General features: G+C 47.9%; 2 protein-coding genes across 2 annotated transcripts; one reads left to right on the top strand and one right to left on the bottom strand.

The window, feature by feature from the left end:
- The first annotated feature begins 120 nt into the window (after nucleotides 1–120).
- On the top strand, nucleotides 121–13,800 carry RBSN (rabenosyn, RAB effector). The gene is given in 16 exon segments (XM_075574649.1): nucleotides 121–257; nucleotides 705–856; nucleotides 858–926; nucleotides 928–943; nucleotides 1,453–1,514; nucleotides 1,516–1,597; nucleotides 2,235–2,335; nucleotides 2,690–2,735; nucleotides 2,811–2,834; nucleotides 2,837–2,976; nucleotides 6,581–6,820; nucleotides 7,768–7,838; nucleotides 8,537–8,623; nucleotides 9,327–9,429; nucleotides 9,564–9,668; nucleotides 10,973–13,800. Coding segments are annotated over 15 exon segments (2,310 nt in total). The 5' UTR covers nucleotides 121–257; nucleotides 705–778; the 3' UTR covers nucleotides 12,059–13,800.
- Nucleotides 13,801–16,924: 3,124 nt separating this feature from the next.
- MRPS25 (mitochondrial ribosomal protein S25) lies at nucleotides 16,925–25,441 on the bottom strand. The gene is made up of 4 exons (XM_075574648.1): nucleotides 25,224–25,441; nucleotides 23,481–23,587; nucleotides 22,923–23,010; nucleotides 16,925–17,753 (listed from the first exon to the last, which is right to left on the bottom strand). The coding sequence occupies exons 1-4, from the start codon at nucleotides 25,355–25,357 to the stop codon at nucleotides 17,549–17,551; spliced, it is 534 nt and encodes a 177-aa protein (XP_075430763.1). The 5' UTR covers nucleotides 25,358–25,441; the 3' UTR covers nucleotides 16,925–17,548.
- Nucleotides 25,442–25,704: the final 263 nt, after the last annotated feature.

Genomic DNA, 25,704 nt, shown 5'->3' with positions numbered 1-25,704 from the left:
GGACACTGGGGGCTGTGACAGGGGAGGACACTGTGGGGCAGTGACAGGGGGACACACAGGGGGAGCGGGGACTGTGATAGGGGGGGGACACAGGGGAGCGGGGACTGTAATAGGGGGGGACACAGGGGAGCGGGGGCTGTGACAGGGGACACACACACAGGGCAGCGGGGTCTGTGACGGGGGGATACCGGGTAGCGGGGTCTGTGACGGGGACACACACCGGGGAGCTCCCGGATCGACTGTCACTGAGCAGCAAGGTACAATGATATCCTGCCTCTGTGTCTCATCAAATATTATATATATATATATATATATATATATATATATATATATATATATATATATATATTATACTTTACATGTAATCTATAATGTATCCACAATGTGTATATCTGTATGATAATATACATATATTATATATATATATATATATATATATATATCTCCAGTATCTATAGCCTGTGTGTATAATGTTGTATATCTGTACTGTATATCCATATAGTATTCACAGGACTGTCAGGACCTGGGTTACTCTGCATGTGACTGCCACTGCACAGGTCAGCCTGCACGCAGTCAGTGTCGCTGTGCCCGGGCGCTCCGCGTCGCCTCTGGCACAATTCTTGCGTTAAACACATAGAGATGGCAGATTAAAAGCCGCCTGAAAGGTGCTGTTAACGTGGAGGTTTTCTTTGCTTTGTGATCAGGGTAAGATCTCTCGTCTGGATGTCGTATTAAAGGATTGTGACCTCACGCCCGGTCACCTGTGGGAGAGGCAGCCATGGCGGCAAACTACAATGCCCCGTTTGACGAGCCGGGCGAGGTGAGGGAAGGCTTCCTGTGCCCGCTGTGTTTGAAGGGATCTGCAGTCCTTCTACCAGCTTCAGTCCCATTATGAAGAGGAGCACTCCAGCGAGGACAGAGACGTGAAAGGGGCAACTGAAAAGTAGAGACAGCTCTGGCACAGTGGACGTCACACGTGGCATCTGTTTAGACTGGCCGCCACGTGGCATCTCCTGCATGTATAGACTGCCTGCCACGTGGCATTTCCTGCAGTGAGTAAGCGGTACTGAGACCCACACACCATGTATTACATGTTGGGTAACAGTCTCTGTCTCATAGTGACCCCCCTCACGCTATATTACACGTCAGTAACAGAGTATCCCACTTGTAATGACCCCCCATCACCCTGTATTACATGTCCGTAAGAGAGGATCTCTTGTAATAATAAGTATAGGTTTTTGTGTGTGGAGCAACGCCGGTGTGCGCTACACAAGATTTGAACCAGGCTCCCCTGCATCAACTCCATGTCAGGGTCTCACTGAGCCGCTCCTCCAGGCCCCGGTAATGAGCCAGCACCCTGTATTACACATCAGTAACAAGGTATCTCTCTGGTATTACACATCAGTAACAAGGTATCTCTCTGGTAATGAGCCCCTCGCTTTGTATCACAAGATCTAGTGCAAATGGCCAAGAAAGCTAAGAACAAACTTCTGAAACGCGATGAGGGGGAGCGTCACAGAGGCCGGGAACCAGGAGCGATACGAAGCGTTCAGCTACGGGGTTGTGGATCCGTGCATGTGGGACCCTCAGGAGATCGGTGAGAGAGAAGAGGGAACGATTTTATTTATTTATAAAATGTTTTACCAGGAAGTAATACATTGAGTTACCTCTCGCTTTCAAGTATGTCCTATATATCTTCCCCGTCACCCAACATGTCACATTGTACAGTGATTGTACAGTGTCACATTGTACAGTGCAGAGTATTCTATCCACGTCCAGCCTGAATATGCTATTCCTAAAAAAATCCATCAATAATGTCTAACAGGGGTATATGGTATCTGTGTTTTTGAGGGTGGGAAGGCATTAGGATACAGGAAGAAGGGTCAGCAGCTGTACATTTTGAGGGTAAAGTAATCGTTGTTTGGGGTCTCTGCTTCATTCAACCCATGGTTTTGATTTTAAAATGCACTTTTTAGTTACTCTCAGCAATAAACTGAACTTGTTACATCCTATAAATGTTCTCCTCTCTGCTAAGACCCTTAGTGAGACACACACACACACACACACACACACACACACACACACAGTGTCATTTCAGCCTGTGCTTTGCCAGTTAATGACAATAATCACGGTGATTTTGGTCTCAGGGAGTTGAGGCTGAGAAACAGCATATAATCACGTCCGCACATTGAGTGGAAATCCCGCAGGAAAGTGACATGTCTCTCACCTGGCAGGCGCTGTGAGGAGTCACCTCTCGGACTTTAAGAGACACAGAGCGGCCAGAATCGATCACTACGTGGTGGAAATCAACAAATTAATAATCCGCTTAGAAAAGGTACATTTCCCTTTAACAGATGCCGTTTGTCATTTTTATTTTCACAATGATTAACAGTCACTATATCTCTATAAATGTCCCTTAAACCTGCAAGTCCCAATTAGACATTAAGGAGATAAACCTTTTAATCCGAGTCGATGTATCTCCGCTCTTAATGCACAAAGCAGATTAAATTCCAAATACTCGCATACACGATCATCTAATAATCACAAATATTTATGAATGTGTATCTCTAAAAGGCAAACACACAGGTGCCCTGCGAGCAAGAGCTACTATGTAACTATGCAACAACCGCCACTCGCACAACCTCTTACCGAATGCCGAAACTAACCCCCTGCGTCTGTCTGTCACCAGCTAACATCGTTTGACCGAGTTAACACGGACTCTGCTAAGATAAGAGGTAGGCACAGCTCTGTTCCTCTGTACGGTCAGGGTGGGCACAGGCTTCTGAGTGACTGTTTGTTCCCCTCACCAGCCATAGAGAAGTCCGTGGTGCCCTGGTGAGTGATCAGGACGTGCCCTTCTGTCCAGACTGTGGGAATAAGTTCAGCATCCGCAACAGACGCCACCACTGCCGGCTGTGCGGGTCCATCATGTGCAAGCGATGCACGGAGCTCCTCACCCTCCCACTCGCCCAGTGAGCAATGAAAACACACCTGTCCCCTGTGACTCCCTCCTGGGACCCTGTCCCCCTGTGACTCCCTCCTGGGACCCTGGCCCCCTGTGACTCCCTCCTGGGACCCTGTCCCCCTATGACTCCCTCCTGAGACCCTGTCCCCCTGTGATTCCCTCCTGGGACCCTGTCCCCCTGTGACTCCCTCCTGGGACCCTGTCCCCCTGTGACTCCCTCCTGGGACCCTGGCCCCCTGTGACTCCCTCCTGGGACCCTGGCCCCCTGTGACTCCCTCCTGGGACCCTGGCCCCCTGTGACTCTCTCCTGGGACCCTGGCCCCCTGTGACTCCCTCCTGGGACCCCGGCTCCCTGTGACTCCCTCCTGGGACCCTGGCCCCCTGGGACTCCCTTCTGGGACCCTGGCCCCCTGGGACTCCCTCCTGGGACCCTGGCCCCCTGGGACTCCCTCCTGGGACCCTGGCCCCCTGGGACTCCCTCCTGGGACCCTGGCCCCCTGGGACTCCCTCCTGGGACCCTGGCACTCCCTCCTGGGACTCCCTCCTGGGACCCTGGCACTCCCTCCTGGGACCCTGGCCCCCTGGGACTCCCTCCTGGGACCCTGGCCTCCTGGGACTCCCTCCTGGGACCCTGGCCCCCTGGGACTCCCTCCTGGGACCCTGGCCTCCTGGGACTCCCTCCTGGGACCCTGGGACTCTGTCCCCCCGTGACTCCCTCCTTGGACCCTCCTACCTTCACTCATCTTATCCAGAAGTGAAGGGGTTGGGACTAGTGTCAGTGCAAGATGATATGCTCCTTAAAATGAACATACTGCATTGTATAGTGACACCGAGCATCGTACTGCTCTTGCAGCCCCCCAAATCAATAGGCGTTAAGCCTACTAAATAAATCATCCAGGTCTTACATGTTTATGAACAGGTTCAATTTTAAATGTATTAGGGACAATCCCTGATATTAAGGGACATTGGAAGCTAAGTGCGGTGAAAGTCCAGAATCACAGTTTATGCTGTGTGATGTTTTACTGCTTTTCCCAGCTTGGGTGCGTAAAACACGGGGTGTGTGAGGCATGGGATGATGGGGTGTGTGGTGAGACACTGGATGCGGTGCGTGGGGTGCATGAGACCCGGGGTGCGTGAGGCATGGGATGATGGGGTGTGTGGTGGGGCACGGTGCATGAGGCGCAGGGTGTGTGAGGAATGGGGTGTGTGGTGGGGCACGGTGCATGAGGCGCAGGGTGCGTGAGGCATGGGGTGTGGTGGGGCACGGTGCATGAGGCGCAGGGTGCGTGAGACATGGGGTGTGTGGTAGGGCACGGTGCATGAGGCGCAGGGTGCGTGAGGCATGGGGTGTGTGGTGGGGCACGGTGCATGAGGCGCAGGGTGCGTGAGGCATGGGGTGTGGTGGTGCACGGTGCATGAGGCACAGGGTGCGTGAGGCATGGGATGATGGGGTGTGTGGTGGGGCACGGTGCATGAGGCGCAGGGTGTGTGAGGAATGGGGTGTGTGGTGGGGCACGGTGCATGAGGCGCAGGGTGCGTGAGGCATGGGGTGTGGTGGGGCACGGTGCATGAGGCGCATGGTGCGTGAGGCATGGGGTGTGTGGTGGGGCACGGTGCATGAGGCGCAGGGTGCGTGAGGCATGGGGTGTGTGGTGGGGCACGGTGCATGAGGCGCAGGGTGCGTGAGGCATGGGGTGTGGTGGTGCACGGTGCATGAGGCACAGGGTGCGTGAGGCATGGGATGATGGGGTGTGTGGTGGGGCACGGTGCATGAGGCACAGGGTGCGTGAGACATGGGGGGTGTGGTGGGGCACGGTGCATGAGGCATGGGGTGTGGTGGGGCACGGTGCATGAGGCGCAGGGTGCGTGAGGCATGGGGTGTGGTGGTGCACGGTGCATGAGGCGCAGGGTGCATGGGGTGTGGTGTGTGGTGGGGCACGGTGCATGAGGCGCAGGGTGCATGAGGCATGGTGTGTGGTGGGGCACGGTGCATGAGGCGCAGGGTGCGTGAGGCATGAGGTGTGTGGTGGGGCACGGTGCATGAGGCGCAGGGTGCGTGAGGCGTGTGGTGTGGTGGGGCACGGTGCATGAGGCGCAGGGTGCGTGAGGCATGGTGTGTGGTGGTGCACGGTGCATGAGGCGCAGGGTGCATGGGGTGTGGTGTGTGGTGGGGCACGGTGCATGAGGCGCAGGGTGCGTGAGGCATGAGGTGTGGTGTGTGGTGGGGCACGATGCATGAGGCGCAGGGTGCGTGAGGCATGAGGTGTGGTGGGGCACGGTGCATGAGGTGCAGGGTGCGTGAGGCATGGTGTGTGGTGGTGCACGGTGCATGAGGCGCAGGGTGCATGGGGCATGGTGTGTGGTGGGGCACGGTGCATGAGGCGCAGGGTGCGTGAGGCATGGGGTGTGGTGTGTGGTGGGGCACGGTGCATGAGGCGCAGGGTGCATGAGGCATGAGGTGTGTGGTGGGGCACGGTGCATGAGGCGCAGGGTGCGTGAGGCATGGGGTGTGGTGTGTGGTGGGGCACAGTGCATGAGGTGCGTGAGGCATGAGGTGTGTGGTGGGGCACGGTGCATGAGGCGCAGGGTGCGTGAGGCATGGGGTGTGGTGTGGTGGGGCACGGTGCATGAGGCGCAGGGTGCGTGAGGCATGGTGTGTGGTGGTGCACGGTGCATGAGGCGCATGGGGTGTGGTGTGTGGTGGGGCACGGTGCATGAGGCGCAGGGTGCGTGAGGCATGAGGTGTGGTGTGTGGTGGGGCACGGTGCATGAGGTGCAGGGTGCGTGAGGCATGGGGTGTGTGGTGGAGCACGGTGCATGAGGCGCAGGGTGCGTGAGGCATGGGATGATGTGGTGTGTGGTGAGACACTGGATGCGGTGCCTGGGGCTGGCTGCATGAGGCATGGGGTGTGTGGTAGGGCACGGTGCATGAGGCGCAGGATGCGTGAGGCATGGGGTGTGTGGTGGGGCACGGTGCATGAGGCGCAGGGTGCGTGAGGCATGGGGTGTGTGGTGGGGCACGGTGCATGAGGCGCAGGGTGCGTGAGGCATGGGGTGTGTGGTGGGGCACGGTGCATGAGGCGCAGGGTGCGTGAGGCATGGGGTGTGGTGTGTGGTGGGGCACGGTGCATGAGGCGCAGGTTGCGTGAGGCATGGGGTGTGTGGTGGTGCACGAGACGCGGGGTGCATGGAGCCTGGTGCATATCCTGAAGAAAGTGATGTAAATACACCAACAATTTAAAAAAAAACAGAGAATAAAATATTTTATTCAATGTTTGTAAATCCCGTTGGGCCCTCTCGGGGAGTTTATAGATATTGGCAGCTGCCATTTCTACCGGGACTCAGTACCCAGCCTGTTTGTGTCTCCTCTTTCCACTACTGAGAGAAAGGGGTCCATCCTACAGCCTGCAGATTATAACTTGAAATCGGGGATCTCTGTTTCCTTAGAGCAGAATTTTTAGATCACCAATAACACACATTAAATATACCAAACAGCTGGTGATCTCTTTGCAGGTTGGAAGATCTTTGCTCCGTATGATTCTTCTCTTTGACATTTTGCTACCTTTGCAGTGACCGTTAACGAAGATCTGTCTCTCTCTCCGGCCCACAGACAAGCTCACCAGTGCCAGCAAGCACTCGCTGTCTGCTCACGGCAGCCCCAACCTCTCCCCGAGCAGCAGTGCCCAGGCCTCCCGCCGGGGCAGCATCAGCAGCCTGAGCAGCGTGAGCTCCGTGCTGGAGGAAAAGGACGATGACCGGATCCGCTGCTGCCGGCACTGCAAGGACACGCTGATCAGACGGGAGCAGAAAATGGACGAGAAGGAGCACACGCCCGAGATCGTCAAGTTCTACCAGGTGCAGCCCAGGAGGGGGGTGGGTTTTGCTTCTCAGGAACACAGCATCGGGACAATACACTTAATTCTGCTGCCACAGAGGTCGGCAACACGCTGGAAAGAAGTTACAATTAAAATGTTTATTATTATCATCATAAATAAACTTAATTTTTTTGTCCACGTTAACCAGATGTGACTTAATTTGGTTCCATCGCCGCTTTTTTCAGCTGTTTCCAAATCAGTTTGTGTCGTATATTTCAATCATTTGGTGCACAAAGTTTGCTTTATGGGTCTACGTATAAAAAAAACCCCACCAAAAAACATCTTATTCTGAAGAAAATGAAATAGGCTGCGTGTATAGTGCCCGCGACGGTGACGTCACCCGTATTTCGCTTTGCGGCAGCGCCGCATTGGTTCAGGGGCTGTCGCATGAGGCGACAGCCCCTGAAAAATCAAATATTCCCGGCTTCCGAAAATCGCTTTGTCGCCGTCGCGCTTACTATAAGCGCACGCGGCGGCGGCGACAATGCATTGTTTTCGGGCGACGTCGCGTCGCCGGCACTATAAGCGCGGCCATACACAGTATGCTGCTTCAAATACCGCCCAAGCGCCTTTTTTTTTTTTGCGGGAAACGTCACGTTAAAGCACTTTTATAAACGTTCAGTAGCATTTTTAGTCGTCATAGAAGTTGCAAAATGCACACTTAAGTAAAATAAAAAATAGCTAATGCAGATCCGTCTGAAGTGCAGCAGCGAGAGGAAGGTGTAAGATTAACTGCAACCGGAGAGGCAGCCACGTTAAGAGGGAGTCGCGTGGATTGCACTTCCATTCAAACCGCTCCTGAAATGATCCTTTCAGGAGGTGATCCCTCTTAGCAGAGACTTACATGGGGGTAAATGTCTTGGGTCAGTCTGGCACACCGTATCTGTGTATATATCTGTGCCTTGAGCTCTGTGTTTTGTATTGCAGAAGCTGCGATCTTGTATGGACAAGGTGGATCAGAAAGCCCCTGAGTATATCAGGATGGCTCAGTCTATCAAGTGAGTCCTGTGTTTAGCGAGTAGGGGGCAGCTGGCTTTTCATACGCACTTTTTGTCTCGTGTTGCTCTCATTGCCTGGAAACATAGGATGTGACCACAGATAAGGACGTCTCTAGTCTATATATTCTCATTTATCCCAAGTTATATCGGCCTCATGCTGGCGATTACGTTCTTCCCTCCAAAGGCAGAAAATCACAGCTGCCATCTGTACAAATCACAAAACAAGCGTTGAGTCTCCCACACCTCGTTCCATTCCAGGGCAAGCAGCAGCAAACACACTGATTCTGGCAGAAAACATGCAGATGAATGCAAATTCCAGAGGGGTGGGAAGGTTCTGCTGCTTTATACACGTTTCCAGATGTACACAAAAATAAAGGACTGCTACCCGCCCGCGCCTCGCTCTTTGCCCGCCCGTGCCTCTCCTTGCCCGCCCGTGTTTTGCTCTTTGCCCACGTGCTTTGCTTCTTGCCCGCGCCTCGCTTTGCCCGCCGACGCCTCGCTCTTTGCCCGCCCGTGCTCGCTCTTTGCCCACGTGCTTCTCTCCTTGCCCGTCCGCGTCTCACTCCGTGCCCGCGCGCTTTGCCCCTTGCCTGCGTCTCGCTCATTGCCCGCGCGCTTCTCGGGTCAGTTGTCTCCCTGACAGGGGTTAATTTGTTGACAAATAATCTGCATTGTTGTTTTTGTTTTGCGTTTGTCAGTGCCGGGGAGACGACGTATAATTTGGATCATGCTAATAGCCTGAGGATTGAAGTGCAGAAACACTATGAATTAATAGACGCTTTAAGGTGAGAAACTAAAGGGGTTTCACAGCGAGTTTTGTGGAAATTCACATGTCCAGGAGCACAGAGATGAACCCTTCAGTGCTAGAGAGGCCTGTAATGCTTATATCCGGTATATTTGAGCTGCGGCCTCTCTGGCTCTGAGGACAGTTCTTTTCCAGGGAAGTATTCTTTCTCGGGTAATTCGTCGGACAATGAACACGCTGCACTTTATAGAGCTACTCAGCGTCATTATAAACTTCAAGCACGTAATAATGAAAATTGCACTGTATAATGATGTGGAGTATAAGCTTCCAAAACCTAATAATGGAACACTGCACTGTATAATGATGTGGAGTATCTCATCAAACTTTCAACACCTAATAATGAACACTGCACTGTATAATGATGCGGAGTATCTCTTCAAACTTTCAACACCTAATAATGAACACTGCACTCTATAATCATGCGGAGTATCTCTCTAGACTTCCAACACCTAATAATAAACCCTGCACTGACTAGTCATTTTAGAGAAATGTTTATTAATGTTTGTTAATAAACCCACAGCGATAACCACCCGGAAAGTCTGTCCCCAGAGTTATCTGTTTGAGGCGTAAGATTGCCAGCTCTTGGGGTTGAGCAGCGCGTCTCAGCAGCTGTAATGAATGGGTCTAAGTTTCCTGGTTGCAGCACAGTGTTAATTCCAGGCCCTTCCTAAATCTTCCCACAGCAAGAAGATCCTGACCCTGGGCATAAAAGAGGAGCCCCAGCCTCCCCCGAAGGCCCTGCAGCTGCAGAGGATGGTGAGATACTCGGCCACGCTGTTTGTGCAGGTAACCCGCCTTCCTTCCCCCATTTTAACCCTTTCACTCCCGGCGAGGGAGCGTTAACTGCCCACACGTGATCCTCATTCTCCAATTGTGCCCCCCCCCCCTCCCCCTCCATCCCTACCTCTCTCCTTCTTTAGGAAAAGTTGCTGGGTTTAACGTCGCTACCGACTAACGAGAAGTACGAGGAGCTGAAGGAGAGGCGCAGGCTGGAGAACGAGCAGAAGCTGCAGAGAGAGCGGCAGGTGAGGGGGCCAGATTATATATCCCCGCATTTGTGTGGCTTTGTCCCCAATGGCACTGATAGGGTTAACAGAAGCAGAATGACCCCTCTGTTATATGTGAGCTTGTGCTCGCTTAGGCTGGTATACCGTTTTTGCCTGATTTTTATAAGGAGAATATATAGAATTACAGTATTATTATTTTATTTTTTTACTGGCTATGCATCTTAACCCTGGCTGTGCTCAAAGTTGCGAAATGCAGCGAGCAAAAGCTTATAGGGGACCATGTTATATGGTTTTGAAGCAAAAGGTGGCACTGTGTGCTCATTTGCATGTCATTTCCCAGAATCCCTTGCTGCAGTGGAAGCACTGTGTGCTGGGTGATAATGGTGAATGGCAAATACTCGATACCGTTCTTTGGCTAACGAAATGCTTTTATTTGTGCGAGCTTTCGAGTTACACTGATCTCTTCTTCCGGTGGTCTTACACTGATCTCTTCTTCCGGCGGTCTTACACTGATCTCTTCTTCCCGCGGTCTTACACTGATCTCTTCTTCCGGCGGTCTTACGCTGATCTCTTCTTCCGCGGTCTTACACTGATCTCTTCTTCCGGCGCTGTTACGCTGATCTCTTCTTCCGGCGTTGTTACGCTGATCTCTTCTTCCGGCGCTGTTACGCTGATCTCTTCTTCCGGCGCTGTTACGCTGATCTCTTCTTCCGGCGGTCTTACGCTGATCTTCTTCTTCTGTAACATCGCCGGAAGAAGAGATCAGTGTATCTGGAAAGCTCGCACAAATAAAAGCATTTTGTTACCACAGAACGGTATTGATGATTTGTTTTTGATTATTACCAACACAGTACATACATATATATATATATATATATATATATATATATATATATATATATATATATATTTCCATTTTTAATAAAGATACGTTGAAAAATACATACCTTATAATCGGGCCCGCCCACTCTGCGAGCCAATCAGCTGTCGAATGTATGAGGGTAAAACAGAGGAAGTGCCACCTTGCGGGCCTTAAGCAGCCATGTTGCTTGTGGCAGGAAGCTCAAACCGAGACACACACTGTGTGTGTGTGTGTGTGTGTGTGTGTGTGTGTGTGTGTGTGTGTGTGTGTGTGTGTGTGTGTGTGTGTGTGTGTGTGTGTGTGTGTGTGTGTGTGTGTGTGTGTGTGTGTGTGTGTGTGTGTGTGTGTGTGTGTGTGTGTGAACTGTTTTCTTTCCAGCTGCTTCTAAATTAGAGAGTCGCCCTATAATCGGGCAAATCCGGTACTTTGGCAGCTTCTCATTGCTTTCCCTTCCCCACAGGCCGCGCTAGATGCACAGAGGAGAGGAGACGAGAGGAAGAGAGATGCCATCCCTCGGTCCTCCGATGCTCCCAACGGGGAACTGTCCCCAAAAGGTCGGCTTCGGAAGGCAGAGGGCTGGCTCCCGACGTCCGGCGCCCCCCGGAACCGAGAGACCTCGGACCCCCTGCTCCAGCAGATCGAGAACATCACCTCGTACATCCGGCAGGCGCGGGAGGCCGGCCGCACGGATGAGATGCAGATGCTAGAGGACAACCTGCGGCAGCTGCAGGAGGAGTACGACCAGCAGCAGATGCAGACGGCCATCCAGCTGTCCCGGGAGCTGGCAGAGGAGGAGGCCATGCAGAGGGAACAGCTGGAGGTGCTGGAGAGGAAGGAGGTGAAGCGTGAGCAGCGCAAAAGCCTGGCCCAACACAACAGGACTCACTCGCTGGACTTCAGGGAGCAGGAGCAGCAGGGGGGCTGGCAGGACAAGCACACTGCAGCGCTTGACCTACAGCTCCCCAGACGCGACCTAAGTCCCCTTTTGCCATCCCCAGGAGCGACTCGGGACACACTGGAGCGGGAAGCGCACACCGTCCATATCAGTTGCCCCACACGTGCCTCCCCTGTGCTCCCCAGGGCGGTGCAGATCAAAGCCGGACCCTCCAACCCGTTTGAGGACGAGGAGGATGGGCCAGAACCTGCCGTACCCGACCACTCGCAACAGAACGGCAGGAAGGAGTCCAACCCCTTCAATGAAGCCAATGAGAAGCTGCAGCAAGGAGAGGAACGGCCCAGCAAGGGGTCAGTACCAGTCCCCTCCAATCCCTTTGAAAACCGCACCGGCACCCAGCAACTGTCGGGAGTCTCTCGCAACCCGTTTGAGGATGTGGGAGCCGGGCCGGGAAACCCCTTTGAGGAGGGAGAGTCTTGGGGAGCGGAAGAGGCGATAGAGGAGGATCTGCTGCTGCAGCAGATCGATAACATCAAGGCGTACATCTTCGATGCCAAACACAGCGGCCGGCTGGACGAGGTGGAGGTGCTCACAGAGAACCTGCGGGAGCTGAAGCAGAAGCTGGCCAAGCAGAAGGGTCCGTCCAACTGACATGGGGAGTGGAGACTAACTGACCAGGGGAGGGGGACAAACGGACCAAGGGAGAGGAGGCAGCGAGATTCTGCGCTCCGTAACCCGCTCTCAACCCTTTCAAGCCTGAATCACTTTAACGCAGCCAGAGGGGCCAACAACGCATTGCGAACTTCTTCAGTACCAGAGCAGACCACAGGGTGTTTGGAAAGCGTGAGTGTGGGAGGATGCTGCCTTCCTAGAGGTAACGCGTAACGTCTCGGGGCAGGTGGGCCATAGCAGTACATTGCACGTGCCTCTGGTATAGAAGCACTTCCACTTCTGAGTCTAACATCCAGATGTCGGAGAAGATTTTAGTAAGGAGAGTACTTAGAGAACACTTCTCAGGCCGGAGAATCAACCTCTGCCCATGAATAAAACTACAACGAACAAATGAAATATTTCAGCGACATTACAACGTCTTGGGCCCCTAGAAAACAGTGTTAATAAGAGAGGCAGAAAAGTGCAATGGTGCGAGTTCAGGACAGGGTTTGTCTGTGAGATGCACATTGTCTGAGTTCTATTCTTATAGTATTAATATTACAAAACTGGTGCCTGCTATAGCTCAAACACTACAGGCCACGGGAGGGGGTGTGTAGGGAATTTTGGAGACATTGGATACCAAATTATCTCTTAAATTGTGTCTGGGAGAATGTATTAGAAACGTACATCGGGGTTATCAATGTGTTATGGGGGGAGAGAGTATGTGGAGTAAGAAACTTGATGGAACATTCTTTAAAATCAGGTTTGCGTTGCAGGCCCCACCTGGCAGCGCAACGGTTAAAGCCCCAGGACATAAGGGACAATACCACTGTGCAAACACTAAGCATGGTAAGACGTCAGGGGTTTAACACGAACCAATAGGAATCCTGCGTTCTGCTCAGACGACTTATTTCCCAGAAACCAGTGCCTTGGGCGCCAAAACCCTGAAATGGTGGTCTGTGATTGGCACAACCAGTAGTCATGGAAACTCTGAACCTGTGACTCCCCCCCCCCCCGACGTGGTTAAAGGTTCCTAATGGTGTTACATGTATTCACTATTCTACAGGGACTTTTAAGCTGCATTTTAATTTCAAATACAATTATTTCGTCTTTCAGGGGTTTTTTTTTTAAACTGAAACCATGATATATACTATTCTAAAATATAATGTACATCTAGATATACACCAATATTTATATATACACATATGAGTCCCAGGCAGTGGGACCAAAGAAAATGTAACAGTGTTATCCGCTCCTTTAAAAAGATTAAAATCACCTTGTAGTAATAAAAAAAAATAAAAAGTGTGAAAAAGAAAGACCTTAAACAAATATGTTAAATAAATATTAAAAAAATGGGGATGGGGGGCATGGGGACTGGAGTTGAGCACCGCTGCCATAAAGGATGGTATAATCCAGATTATACCATCTTTTAATGAAGACACACTATGTTTAAAGAAAACACAATGTGTGTTGCAGACCTAATCAGTAAAGTGTGCTATGTCCAGGATGTACAACACCACGTTCCTTTCCGGTTCAGATTTCTGTCCGTAGATATATTCGTATAATTAATTTGTTTACTACTGATGGTTTTGTAATTACTCCCGGGTTAAACGTTCCCTTAGACCGAGGAGTTGAAGTCGGATCACGTTGGATAGATCGTAAAAAAAAAAAACCACACCAAAGCTTTGGTTCCCCATCGAAATGTTACGTTTTAAAAAAAAAAATATTTAAAAGCTCTTCTACTTGTCTGATATTTTTAAGGTGCTAATTGCTTTAATGTAACCTTACTAAACATGTCACTGCCATTAGATGACTTTGGTTTTAGGATGGACGGTCCCAGCAACTCACTCCTGTCTTCCATGAATCCTGTATGTGAGGCTCACACTCTTTATCACATAGGAGGCAGGTGACCCTAATATTTAAAAGCCAGGTGCTCTTCCATGGTTCCTACCGGTACTAACACCGGCCGGGGAATTAAAGGTGTCATTATTAAGGGATTACTGGAGTGTTACATGGAGAAGTGCTCTCACTTTATTGTAGCAGCTCTGATGTATATTGCTGTGCAGCTGCTGCTCTGTAGTTCTCCCATCGGATCAGTATGCCCAAGACTCTGGCTTTACGCCGTAGTCCCCAAGTGCTCACAAGCTCTTACTGACAGGATAGAGGTGCTAGTCCCCGAAAAGTCCCTTCCTGTAGCATCCAAAAGGATTCTCACTGCCGTCTCGATGGGGATAAAAGCAGAGCTTGCACTGTAACTACATAAACTGCAGAGGTTTGCCACTTTAATAAAACATAATACACTAAAGTCTGCTTATTATTTTACCTGCATTCTAGTGGACTTGTTTCTGTTTGTAACCAGTAACACTGCAGGTAAAGGGAGACGCTTCTATCCAGGTGTGGTGTTAGGCTGTGAATGTATATACAGTCAGGGAGCGGTGGATGTTTGATTGCAGATTTGTTGTACTGTATTAATGCTAAAAGTCCTGTTCTTTTTGATTATGTCGAACAAAACGCGCATGCACTAAAACATTTAACCTTCTGCAACTACTGGAAACTTTTGTATAATTCAAATTGAATAAAAATGAAAACACCCACGTGCGGGTTTATCCATAACAAAACAGTTTGTCTTTTCCTTTTTAATACATCCACACTACAGAAAATAAAGACATTAATAATGTGTGCGTCTACGTTGGGTTACAGGTTAAGTGACAGAGACCATCATATGCCATGTGTGGCAGGTGTCTGGGAGCAGAGGGGTTAAGTACACACGGTATACTTATTGGCATATAAAGCTGCCCTAGATACAGCGGGAGTAGGTATGATACCTCTCTCTGAACTGCCTCCGTTTCCAGAAACCCTGTTACTGAGCTCTAATCACCAAAAGACTGACAGAAATGTAAAGTAGATGGATAATTAATCGCTCCTCCACAGATCAAAAGGATTCACAAAAAAGGAAGAAGTCTGGTGATCAAAAGGAGCATTTAAAATGGAAAATAAATCGCTGCATTTTAAAACCTGCCATTCTCTTAACACGTTCATTCCCGGGATGGCTTTCAGAGGTATCGCACCGCGGTGAGGCAAGCGCTGAATGGGTTAAGGAAACTACTGATATTCATGAACACGTATTTCATTCCATTTATTATGGATCAACATAAGAGAAAATGACATTTACAGCAGGTTCCAACTACAATAGAAAGTTTGGGAACCCCAATGATGGAAAATTCCATAACGCTCCTGAGAAGCAGCGGCTCAGTGAGTAAAGACACTGACTGGCACTGAGTGTGAAGCAGGGGAACCTGGTTCAATTCTCGGTGTCAGCTCCTTGGGCAAGTCACTTTATCTCCCTGTGCCTCAGGTACCAAAAACATACGGTGTCTGCAAAATGTCTCTTAAGAGCTACGTAAAACTAGCAGCGCTATACAAGAACATGCTATTATTATTATTGAATCAAAACCAGTCTTATATATCAAATAGGGTTTATATTGACCAATTTCATGTCTTTTGAAACAAAATGATGTATGAATTAGACAATGAGTAATTGAGTCGTGGTAAGTGAAACCCTGTTTTTTCAGCTAAATTAAATGTGATAATTAGAATCAGGTTTTTAAATAATGAGGTAGATCTTCAGGTGAAAGTTTGAGTAGGGAGGCTCCACCCCCCACCCTATACCTCAGGACGGTCCACACCCCACCCTATACCTCAGGACGGTCCACCCCCCACCCTATACCTCAGGACGGTCCACCCCCCACCCTATACCTCAGGACGGTCCACACCCCACCCTATACCTCAGGACGGTCCACCCCCCACCCTATACCTCAGGACGGTCCACCCCCCACCCTATACCTCAGGACTTCAGAAAAGCAGTTCATGTCAGCTTGTGGTGTTGTAGATTGTGATCCAACACGTTTTGAAATTGAATGGAAACAAACTAATTAAATTGACCTGTTTTTGTTTGCAGCCGTTTGAGATTTGGGGAATAATTGCATAGGGCCAACAAAGGAATTAGGGAGTAAACAGAACAGGTTCTCTCACATTAGAGAATGTTATCTTCATGCAAAAGAAACTGCAGCAGGACACCCCATGCGAGCGTCACTGTCACTCGGCATATCCATTCAGGACTTCTCATTAAATACACGTTTTCATGTCGCAATTCCTGGCTGAACCATGGCTTGAGTGCGCAGTGCAGTTGCATTTACTGTATTGGGATATATTTAGGATGGGTGGGGGGCCGTGCTGGTCCTTTCTTGCATGTTTCTTAAAGGAGGGAGCGGGAGGAGGGGGTATATGATACTTTTTATCGGACCAACAAGTAGTTGACATGTTACAGGCTTTCCTACCTCTCAGGGTCCTTCAGAAACACTTTCTTCCAACATCCATTACAACCAGATATCCCTTTTACAAACACTGTATATAATATTGTTTGTTTTTCTGCCATATCTGATGAAGGATCCGGAGAGGTTGGAAAGCTTGTAACATAACTACTTATTGGTCCAATAAAAGGTGTCATACCCCCTACTCCCTCGTTACTACGGTAGTGATTTGGTGTTTCTCTGTGTATTTATGATGAATATTGACATCACATCTGCATTCTTTGCTGTAAGAATGGCGCATGCATATTTAATATTCATTTTCAGCGGGATCACCAAATTCAGCTTTTTGATAAGCCATTAACCAGTTCCTGTCACGGGGATTGAATCTTTCTAAAGATACGTTGTTTAAAAAAAACATTTATGCTAGTTTGAAGTCTTCGCTCATGTGGGACAGAAACCCGGGAATCGGAGTTAAAGTTATTTTTTTTTAGTCCATTTTACAAGAAAACTGACAGTAACTCCTATAAAATACCAACACGGCTAGTTAGAGACCAAGTAATGGGATATTCTCTAGATATTTAATTACTGTAAAAGTCACTGCAAAAACCCCCAAAATATTAGTTTACTTCAGGAAGCAGTGTTACCGATGTGATCTATTCTGAAACATTAAAAACGCATCTAATTATGTGGGACAGCAGATATGTACTGGGTCTTTATGCAGAGAACACAGACAGGACCCAGCAAACCCAGTTTGCTAGGAAGAGGTGTCCGCCTCACCCCACGTCCCAAATAATTACCAGAGCGTTCTAAACCTTTGCAACTACATTTCCTTGTTATTAACTAATGGGATAGCGGCAGAGAATCAAATAATTTGCGGGGTGTAAAGATGCATATTTCCCTTTCTCACAAACCACATTGTTCCCGCAGCGTGTAAGCTTATAGGAGGCAGTAAGTAAAGATCCCAAAATTACATTTGGGTAATTTGGAAAAATTAAATAAAGTATAGAAATTTATTTAGACGAAAAAAAAACAAACAAAAAAAAAAATCTTGATGCAAAACAATAAGGCACTCGGGAGTTGGGTTATCATCACAAGATATCATTGACAGGCAAAATAACCTGGTGGTAACTCAGCCCCTGGGTGCCCCCGGTCCTAGCGCTCTGCAGAAGGTCTCAATGTGTCAGTCTGAGGTTTGAACCGCGGTGCTCTCTCTCTGTGCAGCTCGGTATTTCCCGGTCATTTCCTTTGGCAGCGGCACAAACGCCGGACACGCCACCTGCCCCTCCACCTCGCACATACACTCCCGCAGGCAGTACTTCTTCGGGCCAAAGTTAGCTGGATTGGACTTCACCATTTTCGCCTGTTCCTCGGCTTTCAGCGTCACGCTGCAAACAGACGGGAAAGACCAACGTCAACCTCGTGCCACCTACTGAACCTAAACCAGGGGGTGGCCAATTCCCAGTCCTCAAAGGCTACCAAACAGGCCAGGTTTTAATATTCCTGCTTCAGCACATCACGGTCCACCAACAGATCAGGTTTTACAGATATCCTTGCTTCTCCGACTGAACCACCTGTGCTGGAGCAGGGATATCCTTAAAACCTGACCTGTTTGGTTTCCCTTGAGGACTGGAGTTGGCCTCTTCTGCTCTAAACGAACATGTATATGGTGTATAATACCTGCACTTCTATTTTCACTGAATCCAGCACTTTTTTTTGTTTGGAGCCCTTACGGGGAGATATTCCCTTGGACGCCTCACTTGTACAATACCGATATAATGACTCATGCTTGGAACTTTAACAAACTGAGCTCTCTGATTGGCTCACAGTGGATACATTGAAATCATCTCTCTGCCCAACTTGTACCAGAGATGTCAGAATATTCCAATCAGCCCCTATCCCTAGGGCAGGGGTAGGCAACCTGCGGCTCCCGAGCTGCAAGCGGCTCTTTCAGCACCTACATGCAGCTCTCCTCACTGTGCTGCTCTTGGTTTGGGGGGGGGGGGGGGGTGTCTGGCGCTGGTCGGGCCTCTTGTTGCCACCAGACATCTCAGCTGCTGGCATGCCTCCTGCACTTTCCCAATGTGAGTGTGTGTATGTGTATGTTATGTATATTTGCGGGGGAAGTTGTGTGTGTATTTGGGGGGTAGTGTGTGTGTATGTATTTGGGGGGTAGTGTGTGTGTATGTATTTGGGGGGGGGGTAGTGTGTATGTATTTGGGGGGTAGTGTGTGTGTATGTATTTGGGGGGGTAGTGTGTATGTATTTGGGGGGGTAGTGTGTATGTATTTGGGGGGTAGTGTGTGTGTATGTGTGTGTATGTATTTGGGGGGGTAGTGTGTATGTATTTGGGGGTAGTGTGTGTGTATGTATTTGGGGGGGGAGTGTGTATGTATTTGGGGGGGGTAGAGTATGTGTATGTATTTGGGGGGGGGAGTGTGTATGTATTTGGGGGGGTAGAGTATGTGTATGTATTTGGGGGGTAGTGTGTGTGTATGTATTTGGGGGGTAGTGTGTGTGTATGTATTTGGGGGGTAGTATGTGTGTGTATGTATTTGGGGGGGTAGTGTGTATGTATTTGGGGGGGTAGTGTGTATGTATTTGGGGGTAGTGTGTGTGTATGTATTTGGGGGGGGGAGTGTGTATGTATTTGGGGGGGGTAGAGTATGTGTATGTATGTATTGTGTATTTGAAAACGACAAACTGTTTTGCACGGAAAAACAATGGAAAAAAAATAAAAAAAAATAAAAGGATCTTGTGAGACGCATTTTATTCCCCCACATATTTCTTTTTCCCTAATTCTGATTAAAGCTTGTTGTATGTTAATGCTTATACAGTACATACCTATTAGTGTGTGTACAGTATATGTAGGAGTGTGTGGGGGTGTAATATTCATGCATGTGTTGCGGCTCTCGGAATATTTTGGACAATTACATTATTGATAAAATGGCTCTTCCTTGTAAAGTTGCAGATCCCGGCCCTAAGGGATAAGGATATATACAGTAGATACATATATTTTTGCTACATTGTAAGCTCATTGAGGAGTCCTTCCTATTGTCCCACAATGATATGGTCCTCCTTTAACATTGTACTGTGCTGCAGAATATATCTCCATCCGTCCTTTTATTTGTATGGTGCTATCTATCAATATCAGTAGTCAATGTGGCTTGAAAAAGTTGTTGTGCCAAAGTTTAAAATATTCTACATTGCGGAAGCGCTATTCAGGTCATTTTAGAAAGTTTTATACAACTATTACACTTAGAAAACAGAAAAGGAGAGGGGGATAGTTGCTAAAATCAATCAATTGTTCTTTGAATAGAAAGTGAAACCACAAGTTTGTTAACAGTAGTACTCGGAGATTGTAAATGAAAAAGCAGTGGTACTAGTGGATCGAGTAAGAGTTTATACATGTATATAGTTATTGCGCTCTTGGTGTGATGCAGTGTGTGAGTGTATACATGTATATAGTTATTGCGCTCTTGGTGTGATGCAGTGTGTGAGTGTATACATGTATATAGTTATTGCGCTCTTGGTGTGATGCAGTGTGTGAGTGTATACATGTATATAGTTACTGCGCTCTTGGTGTGATGCAGTGTGTGAGTGTATACATGTATATAGTTACTGCGCTCTTGGTGTGATGCAGTGTGTGAGTGTATACATGTATATAGTTACTGCGCTCTTGGTGTGATGCAGTGTGTGAGTGTATACATGTATATAGTTACTGCGCTCTTGGTGTGATGCAGTGTGTGAGTGTATACATGTATATAGTTACTGCGCTCTTGGTGTGATGCAGTGTGTGAGTGTATACATGTATATAGTTACTGCGCTCTTGGTGTGACGCAGTGTGTGAGTGTATACATGTATATAGTTACTGCGCTCTTGGTGTGACGCAGTGTGTGAGTGTATACATGTATATAGTTACTGCGCTCTTGGTGTGATGCAGTGTGTGAGTGTATACATGTATATAGTTACTGCGCTCTTGGTGTGATGCAGCGTGTGAGTGTATACATGTATATAGTTACTGCACTCTTGGTGTGATGCAGCGTGTGAGTGTATACATGTATATAGTTACTGCGCTCTTGGTGTGATGCAGTGTGTGAGTGTATACATGTATATAGTTACTGCTCTCTTGGTGTGATACAGTGTGTGTGTGTATACATGTACAGTATATAGTTACTGCGCTCTTGGTGTGATACAGTGTGCGAGTGTATACATGTGTATAGTTACTGCGCTCTTGGTGTGATGCAGTGTGTGTGTGTATACATGTATATAGTTACTGCTCTCTTGGTGTGATACAGTGTGTGTGTGTATACATGTATATAGTTACTGCGCTCTTGGTGTGATACAGTGTGCGAGTGTATACATGTGTATAGTTACTGCGCTCTTGGTGTGATGCAGTGTGTGTGTGTATACATGTATATAGTTACTGCTCTCTTGGTGTGATACAGTGTGTGTGTGTATACATGTATATAGTTACTGCGCTCTTGGTGTGATACAGTGTGTGAGTGTATACATGTATGTAGTTACTGCGCTCTTGGTGTGATGCAGTGTGTGAGTGTATACATGTACAGTATATAGTTACTGCGCTCTTGGTGTGATACAGTGTGTGAGTGTATACATGTATATAGTTACTGCGCTCTTGGTGTGATGCGTTGTGTAAGTGCATACATGTCCTGTATATAGTTACTGCGCTCTTGGTGTGATACAGTGTGTGAGTGTATACATGTATATAGTTACTGCGCTCTTGATGTGATGCAGTGTGTGAGTGTATACATGTATATAGTTACTGCGCTCTTGGTGTGATGCAGTGTGTGAGTGTATACATGTATATAGTTACTGCGCTCTTGGTGTGATGCAGTGTGTGAGTGTATACATGTACAGTATATAGTTACTGCGCTCTTGCTGTGATACAGTGTGTGTGTGTATACATGTATATAGTTACTGCGCTCTTGGTGTGATGCAGTGTGTGAGTGTATACATGTATATAGTTACTGCTCTCTTGGTGTGACACAGTGTGTGAGTGTATACATGTATATAGTTACTGCGCTCTTGGTGTGATGCAGTGTGTGAGTGTATACATGTACAGTATATAGTTACTGCTCTCTTGGTGTGACACAGTGTGTGAGTGTATACATGTATATAGTTACTGCGCTCTTGATGTGATGCAGTGTGTGAGTGTATACATGTACAGTATATAGTTACTGCGCTCTTGGTGTGATACAGTGTGTGAGTGTATACATGTACAGTATATAGTTACTGCGCTCTTGGTGTGATGCAGTGTGTGAGTGTATACATGTATATAGTTACTGCGCTCTTGATGTGATGCAGTGTGTGAGTGTATACATGTACAGTATATAGTTACTGCGCTCTTGGTGTGATGCAGTGTGTGAGTGTATACATGTATATAGTTACTGCGCTCTTGATGTGATGCAGTGTGTGAGTGTATACATGTACAGTATATAGTTACTGCGCTCTTGGTGTGATACAGTGTGTGAGTGTATACATGTATATAGTTACTGCGCTCTTGGTGTGATGCAGTGTGTGAGTGTATACATGTACAGTATATAGTTACTGCGCTCTTGGTGTGACGCAGTGTGTGAGTGTATACATGTATATAGTTACTGCGCTCTTGGTGTGATGCAGTGTGTGAGTGTATACATGTACAGTATATAGTTACTGCGCTCTTGGTGTGACGCAGTGTGTGAGTGTATACATGTATATAGTTACTGCGCTCTTGGTGTGATGCGTTGTGTGAGTGCATACATGTCCTGTATATAGTTACTGCGCTCTTGGTGTGATACAGTGTGTGAGTGTATACATGTATATAGTTACTGCGCTCTTGATGTGATGCAGTGTGTGAGTGTATACATGTACAGTATATAGTTACTGCGCTCTTGCTGTGATACAGTGTGTGTGTGTATACATGTATATAGTTACTGCGCTCTTGCTGTGATACAGTGTGTGTGTGTATACATGTATATAGTTACTGCGCTCTTGGTGTGATGCAGTGTGTGAGTGTATACATGTATATAGTTACTGCTCTCTTGGTGTGACACAGTGTGTGAGTGTATACATGTATATAGTTACTGCGCTCTTGGTGTGATGCAGTGTGTGAGTGTATACATGTACAGTATATAGTTACTGCGCTCTTGGTGTGATACAGTGTGCGAGTGTATACATGTATATAGTTACTGCGCTCTTGGTGTGATGCAGTGTGTGAGTGTATACATGTACAGTATATAGTTACTGCGCTCTTGGTGTGATGCAGCGTGTGAGTGTATATATGTACAGTATATAGTTACTGCGCTCTTGGTGTGACGCAGTGTGTGAGTGTATATATGTATATAGTTACTGCGCTCTTGGTGTGATACAGTGTGCGAGTGTATACATGTATATAGTTACTGCTCTCTTGGTGTGACACAGTGTGTGAGTGTATACATGTATATAGTTACTGCGCTCTTGGTGTGATGCAGCGTGTGAGTGTATATATGTACAGTATATAGTTACTGCACTCTTGGTGTGATACAGTGTGAGTGTGTTATCACCGTTTTCCTTACTCGCTTTTCCCCAGGATTTTCTTCACATGATGAACAATGTCCGTGCTGCTTTTTTCCTCGATATCAACCAGCACTTGCTCGCCGCTGTCTGCAGAGAGGAATCACACGGTGTAATAACGGGGAGCGGGGGATGTGCTGCACCCCCCACCCACTCTGCTTACTAGCAAGTGAAAGCAGTCAGCCATGTAACACCTAATGGTCGTTGAAAAAGAGGCTCTGGGAAACCTCTGAAAAGGCATCCATCTTTACCTATCCCAAAAATAGGAGGTGGTGTTACTGCAGTAACTGGCACTGCTGCTCTCACAGCCGTCAAAGACGCTACTCAGAGAACAAAACAGAATAGGATTTATTTAACTCTTGACTGGTCAGAGCGGCCAGCAACACACAACACTTCGCAGCACACTGCAAGACACGTAGCACCACAACATACCACACAGCACAACACCGCCACCCGCTTCCTGTTTACGCTATGAGCCAACGCAGGACCCTCCTCTATTTGTATCTCTAATGAGATATAAAATAAATACAGGGAAACCGTGTGAGATTTTCCATGTTTACCTAAATAAAACTTTAGGAACGGTGAGGGAGTCATGTTTTTAAACATCATAATCTGCAGCCACGGGTTCTTGTACTGGATCTGGGGGATGTTGAAAAACACAAATTTCCTGCGGAAACAAGAGAAGGGAGAGGCGCCTTTATACGTTTCTGTAAACGTGCCTGGAACAGAACGGGAGGAGCCAGGACGTGTCCATGGGGTTCGGATCACGTGAGTGTGTTGCTGTATTATCATTTGTTTCATAACCCAAGACATATGCATGTAGTATGAATATTTATATAGAGCGGACAATGTACACAGCGATCTACAGAATTGACAGGGACACATTACATTAAATAATAGGAATTGGGGCGTCCCTGCCATACAAAGCGTACAATCTAAATGGGATTGTAGGAGACAGAATACAATAGGCGCAGCAATTGCAGTACAGAACATATTAGAGAGGGGAACTAAATACACCGAGAGTGAGGAGCCAGCGGCCCAAACTAACCAAATGTAGCAGGTTTTTATTGGCAGTGGATATTCAGAGTTGAGTGCAAATAGCCGCACGGTTATTCACAGTTGAGTGCAAATAGCCGCACAGCTATTCGCACTCAGTAGAACTTAACTGAGTGCGAATAGCCGAGCTGTTATGCACAGGTTTCTATGCCTTTATTCACAAGAAAACAATCAGAAAAGTCTTATAGCTCAGTGGTTATGCTGCAGGCCATTAGCATAGTGGACCAGGGTTCGATTCCTGGCAGGGATGTTTATTTTTTCAATTTTATTTTCTACTGAGTGCGAATAGCCGTGCGGCTATTTGCACTCAAGTTAACTGATTTTCCATTTTATTTTCAACTGAGTGCGAATAGCTGTGCGGCTATTTGCACTCAAGTTAACTGATTTTCCATTTTATTTTCAACTGAGTGCGAATAGCTGTGCGGCTATTTGCACTCAAGTTAACTGAGTGCGAATAGCCGAGCTGCTATGAACACTGTAATGTCAGTAGGTTTCTATGCCTTTATTCACTATAAAACAATCAGAAAGTCTTATAGCTCAGTGGATATGCTGCAGGCCATTAGCATACTGGACTTGGGTTCGATTCCTGGCAGGGATGTTTATTTTTTTCCATTTTTTTTTCTACTGAGTGCGAATAGCCGTGCGAAACACCTTCTGACATTACAGTGTTCATAGCCGCACGGCTATTCGCACTCAGTAGAAAATAAAATGGAAAAATTAAACATCCCTGCCAGGAATCGAACCCTGGTCCACTATGCTAATGGCCTGCAGCATAACCACTGAGCTATAAGACTTTTCTGATTGTTTTCTAGTGAATAAAGGCATAGAAACCTGTGCATAACAGCTCGGCTATTCGCACTCAGTTAAGTTCTACTGAGTGCGAATAGCCGTGCGGCTATTTGCACTCAACTCTGAATATCCACTGCCGTTTTTATTAACACCATGGCACCTGCACGGACTTCCAGCACTACAGAGGTTACATCCCCTCTCATTGAACCCTTACACTGACCATGTCTTCTGCTCCTCCATTTATCCCCCCCCTCCTCACGTCCAACCCCATATACTCCCTGCCCACCGTACACCAAGCATGCCCCTTGACACACCACACATACCCTGCCCTCCAACATATATCCCCTGCCCCTCACACTGACCTTCTCCCTTACACATATACCCCATGCACCCCCCTATGACATTTCCCCTGCACACGCACCCCCCGCTGACCTTTTCCCCTGCCCACCACTACTGACCTCGCCCCCTCGCCCAGCTCCCCGTGCGTGTTGTAATTGACCGTCATGACCTTGACGCTGCTCTTGAACACTATATCTCCGCTCTGCAGATACTGCAGAGTCCTGCGGACCGGGAACCGACCCTTCATCGGCATGGCGGCGGCGGCGGCGCGCACCCCGGGACACAGGAGGACAGAAAGCAGCACACCACACCGGGAAGTGACTTTCTTTCGGTCACACCAACGTGACGTCGAGCGTCGCATTGGATGCTGGGAGTTGTAGTTTCCTTTGCATAAGCTTTGAAGCCTTTGATAATCTATTCTGTACCACTGCCTATTATCAGTGTTCCAATATGTTCCAAACAATGTAATTGCATATTTAACAACCCTATTTAACTATTAAATACATGCTGCATTTGACGTTTGTTTTACGCTTACCTTTTTTTACTTTTCATAGCAGACTGATTTGTGGTTTGAATTTTTTTCTTGTTTTATTTTTTGCT

Source organism: Ascaphus truei, chromosome 17 (genome assembly GCF_040206685.1).
Source record: "Ascaphus truei isolate aAscTru1 chromosome 17, aAscTru1.hap1, whole genome shotgun sequence".
Taxonomy (NCBI): Eukaryota; Metazoa; Chordata; class Amphibia; order Anura; family Ascaphidae; genus Ascaphus; species Ascaphus truei.
The sequence above is the reverse complement of the archived record's forward strand: the minus strand, read 5'-3'. Positions and strand labels throughout refer to the sequence as shown.